The sequence below is a fragment of the Empidonax traillii genome, unplaced genomic scaffold, assembly GCF_003031625.1.
Source record: "Empidonax traillii isolate 1590-97213 ecotype Southwest subspecies unplaced genomic scaffold, ASM303162v1 scaffold2589:size21297, whole genome shotgun sequence".
In the NCBI taxonomy this organism is placed as follows: Eukaryota; Metazoa; Chordata; class Aves; order Passeriformes; family Tyrannidae; genus Empidonax; species Empidonax traillii.
Window position 1 is genome coordinate 17,411 of NW_020957782.1, and position 3,887 is coordinate 21,297.

A 3,887-nucleotide genomic window follows, 5' to 3' on the forward strand; every position below is an offset into this window, starting at 1 on the left:
ACGCTGCAGCCCCTCAACATCCTCCCCAAACTGAGGGCCCAGAGCTGGCACAGCACTCGAGCTGAGGCCTCCCCAGTGCCCAGTCCAGGGGCACAATCCCTGCCCTGCTCCTGCTGCCACCCTGTTCCTGAGCCAGGCTGGGATCCATCGGCCTCTCGCCCCCCTGGGCACCCCTGGCTCACGTTCAGCTGCTGTCAGTCAGTCCCCCCAGGTCCCTTTCTGTCCCCCCACTCTGTCCCCAGCCCGTGGGGGTTGTTGTGGCCAAAGGGACAGGACCCAGCCCTTTGGCTTGGTTGAGCATCAAAGCACCCCTGGGCTCTGGGGAGGGGGTTTGACCCTCCCCACCCACCTGTCCAGGGCGATGGCCGTCATGGAGTAGATGCTGGCGAAGACGGCGGCGATGGGGAAGAAGTTGTGGAAGCGGCAGTAGAAGAGCCCGTAGTACCACTCGTTGTGGATGGCGTAGGTGAAGTTCACCACGGTGTTGAAGGCAGCCATGGAGGCCTCGGCAAACGCCAGGTTCACCAGGAAGTAGTTGGTGACCGTCCTCATGCGCTTGTGGGCCAGGATGATCCACATCACCACCACGTTCCCCACCACCGCCACCACCACGATCAGGGCGTAGGCCACGGCCCACAGGGCCACCTGCCACGGGGGCTGCACGAACTGGTTGGACAGGGACTCGTTCAGGGAGCTGTTGGACAACCACTGCTGCTCCAGCTCCGCTTCCACGGGCAGAGCGTCGTCCATCGTGGCCCCACAGAGCCGGACCCGGCACACGGGTGGTGTGGGGGGCAGGTCCCTCCTGGGTTAGGGCACAGCAGGATTGGGGTGCAGCTCCCTCCTGGTTTGGGGCACAGGGATGCTTTGGGGTGTAGCTCCCTCCTGGGTTAGGGCACAGCAGGATTGGGGTGCAGGTTCTTCCTGGTTCAGGGCACACAAATGTTTTGGGGTGCAGATCCCTCCTGGTTCAGGGCACACAAATGTTTTGGGGTGCAGATCCCTCCTGGTTCAGGGCACACAGATGTTTTGGGGTGCAGATCCCTCCTGGTTCAGGGCACACAGATATTTTGGGGTGCAGATCCCTCCCAGTTTACAGTGCAGAGATGCTGTGGGGTGCAGTTCCCTCCTGGTTTAGGGCACAGCAGGATCAGGGGCCAACAAATTTGGGGCAGACACCTGGTCTGGAGTGCAGGTCCCTCCTGGTTCAGGGTGCAGCCAGTTTGGGGTGCAGGGCTGGTCCAGGGCACAGGTCCTTTCTGGCTCAGGGTGCAGCCCCTTTTGGGTGCACCCTCCTGCCTCCAGGTGCAGCTGGGACGGGGTGCCCGGCCATGTCGGGGCTTCACTGGTTTTTGGTGCGAGTCCCCCCCAATTCGGGCACAGCTGGTTTGGGGTGCTGGTCCCCCCGGGCTCGGCTGCAGCTTCACCGGGGTGCCGATCCCTCCCGATTCAGGGCATTCAGGGATCGCGGTCTCTCCCACCGGAGCAAGGAGAGGGTCCCTCCCGGTTCAGAACCAGAGCACGAGGGGGGTTCCTGCCCGTTCAGGACCTGCCCGGGGTTCTGGATGCAGGTACCTTGCGGCTCCGGACCGGAGCAGGGTGCGGGTTCCCCTCGGTCTGGGATGCAGCCGGTTCAGGATTCGGGTCCCCCCGGTTCAGGAGCGGAGCAGGATGCGGGATGTAAGTGCCTTCTGGCTCGGGACCGGCGTGGGATGCGGGTTCCCCTCGGTGCGGGATGCAGCCTGTTCGGGATAGGGACCCTCCTCCTTTCGGGATGCAGATTCTCCGTGGATCGGGATGCAGCCTGTTCTGGATGCGGATCCCCCTCGTTTCGGGATGCAGCCGGTTCAGGATACGGATTCCCGCGGCTGAGGATGCGGTTCCCCCGTGGATCGGGACGCAGCCGGTCCAGGAGCGGAGCAGTCTCGGATCGCCGCGAATCGACTGCGGTGGCGGAGGCACGACCGGGCCTTTTATAACCGGGGCGGGCGGTGCCAGAGAGAGGTGGGCAGGGTCGGCACTGGCACAGCCCTCCCCTGGTCCCCTCCCCCGGAGCTCTTGTCCCCTCTCCACTCCCACCCTCCCGGGGGAAGGGGCTATTCCAGCTTCCCCGACCCCCCTCGCCCCCCATTTTCATTCCTCCTCATCCCCGTCCAACCCCTTTGCCTTCCAAAGCTTCCCGTGCTTTGTGACTTTTCTGGGGGACTCGGGGAGGTCTGGGCCAAAAAAAGCTCTCAGAAGTCACTGGGAATTTAAACATCCTGATAATAGCAAAGCTTATATATTTTATATTATTTCTTCTATTTTATATTATAGAAATATATCTATATTTATTTTATATTATATAAATTTAGGTATAGTATATTAATATATCCTAACACTTATAACATTATATATAAATTATATATATTAAAGTATAATATATTACACAGCTTATAAAATTATATATATGAATATATTATGAGGGGGGTCTGGGCCAAATGCACTCTCAAAAGTCATCGGGAGAAATCCTTATATATTTTCTATGCTATATTTTTGTATTATATATTTATATATTATAAAGCTTTCCAGTACCCCAGCCATGAGATCTCTCCAAGCAATCGTGGTCCGTGAGTGTTTTGCAGCCCCGGTGAACAAAACAAATAACTGAATTCCCAGAGAAGGAAAAGCTCTTCCCACTCCAGCACAACCTGTTTCCTTCCCCTGCAAGCAGGACATTTTAATTTTAGTGCCCCTTTCCCTCACGAAGCAAACACGGCAATTAAAGGGCTGGTGGAACCTCCTCCCCTAAAACCTCCTTTTCGCCGAGAATTTGGGATCTCATCGAGCTGCAAGCGGGGCTTTGCAGCTTCCCGCAGGCCGGGTTTAAACCCGCCAGACGGGGCGGGGGGTTTAAGATGCTCCTCCGGTGGTTTATTTTTATTATTATTTATTTGAGTTTTATTGCGGGCAAAACCACAACAATCCGCGTTGCCGTTGCCAGGAAAAGCCGCCTCTCCCTCGGGATCCGCTGATGCAACGAGGAGGAACATCGAGCCCAGCAAAGCCGAGCTCGGCCCTGCGCTTCGCTTCAGGATGCTCCCAAATCCCGCCTTCCCTCCCGAGCTGCTCCAAGACAAACCGCCCGCAGGTAAAGCCGCGGCTCCCGGGAAACCGGGAAGGAAGGAACTGGGGTGGGAATTGCGGAGCTGAGCGCGGGGAAGGGGCGGAAAACCTTTAATTCCCGACATCGTGGGGCTCGCTGAGGGTAAACTGAGCGCTCCAACACGGGCATGGGCGAAGGAGGCGCATTCCAGCCGGGAATATATCCCGGTTCTGCGTTTCCAGCCGTGGGTGACCACGGAGGGGTCCACGCGGGGGGCCCGAGCGCTCTCGCCGATGCTCCCGGACCACTCGATGGCAGCATTGCTTAAAAATGCGGGAGGAGCAACGGGAGAGCCGGGAAAGGCTGGCTGGGAATGGCATTTCCAACACCCCACCTCGAGCCCCCGACACGTTATTTTGGGGAATTGCCATAAATTTGGGGAAGGGTGAACCCCAAAGGCAGGGACGCCGTGGTTGGGAGTGGGGAGAATTCACCATTCCGAGCGAATCCTTCCCCACTCCCTCAATCCTTGGATTTCTCCAGGCTGGCAGGATCATCCCAAGGATCTGGGATGAGGGAGCACATTCCTGCCTCCTGCCTCAATTTTCCCACTGGGAAAAGGGAGGCAAAGCCTTTGCAGCTCCTGGAGGAAAGAACCAGCTCTTTTTTTTCCTTGATTGCTGATGTGCAAGGAGTTGGAATTCAGGCTGATGTCTGGATCCATTGGAATTGGGGCTGATGTGGGGATCAGTTGGAATTTGGTGTGGATCAGAGCAGGCTCTGGAAGGGGAATGTTTGTAGT

General features: G+C 57.6%; 1 protein-coding gene across 1 annotated transcript in view; it reads right to left on the reverse strand.

Annotated features, from left to right (window-relative positions):
* The window catches only part of TACR1 (tachykinin receptor 1), a gene marked incomplete at its 3' end in the record, with an annotated part of 18,200 nt that extends 16,825 nt beyond the window's left edge, over positions 1-1,375 (reverse strand). Inside the window, exon 1 of the mRNA XM_027909994.1 lies at positions 350-1,375. Coding sequence (XP_027765795.1) covers positions 350-750 — 401 coding nt within the window. The remainder of the gene's footprint in view (positions 1-349) is intronic.
* Positions 1,376-3,887: the final 2,512 nt, after the last annotated feature.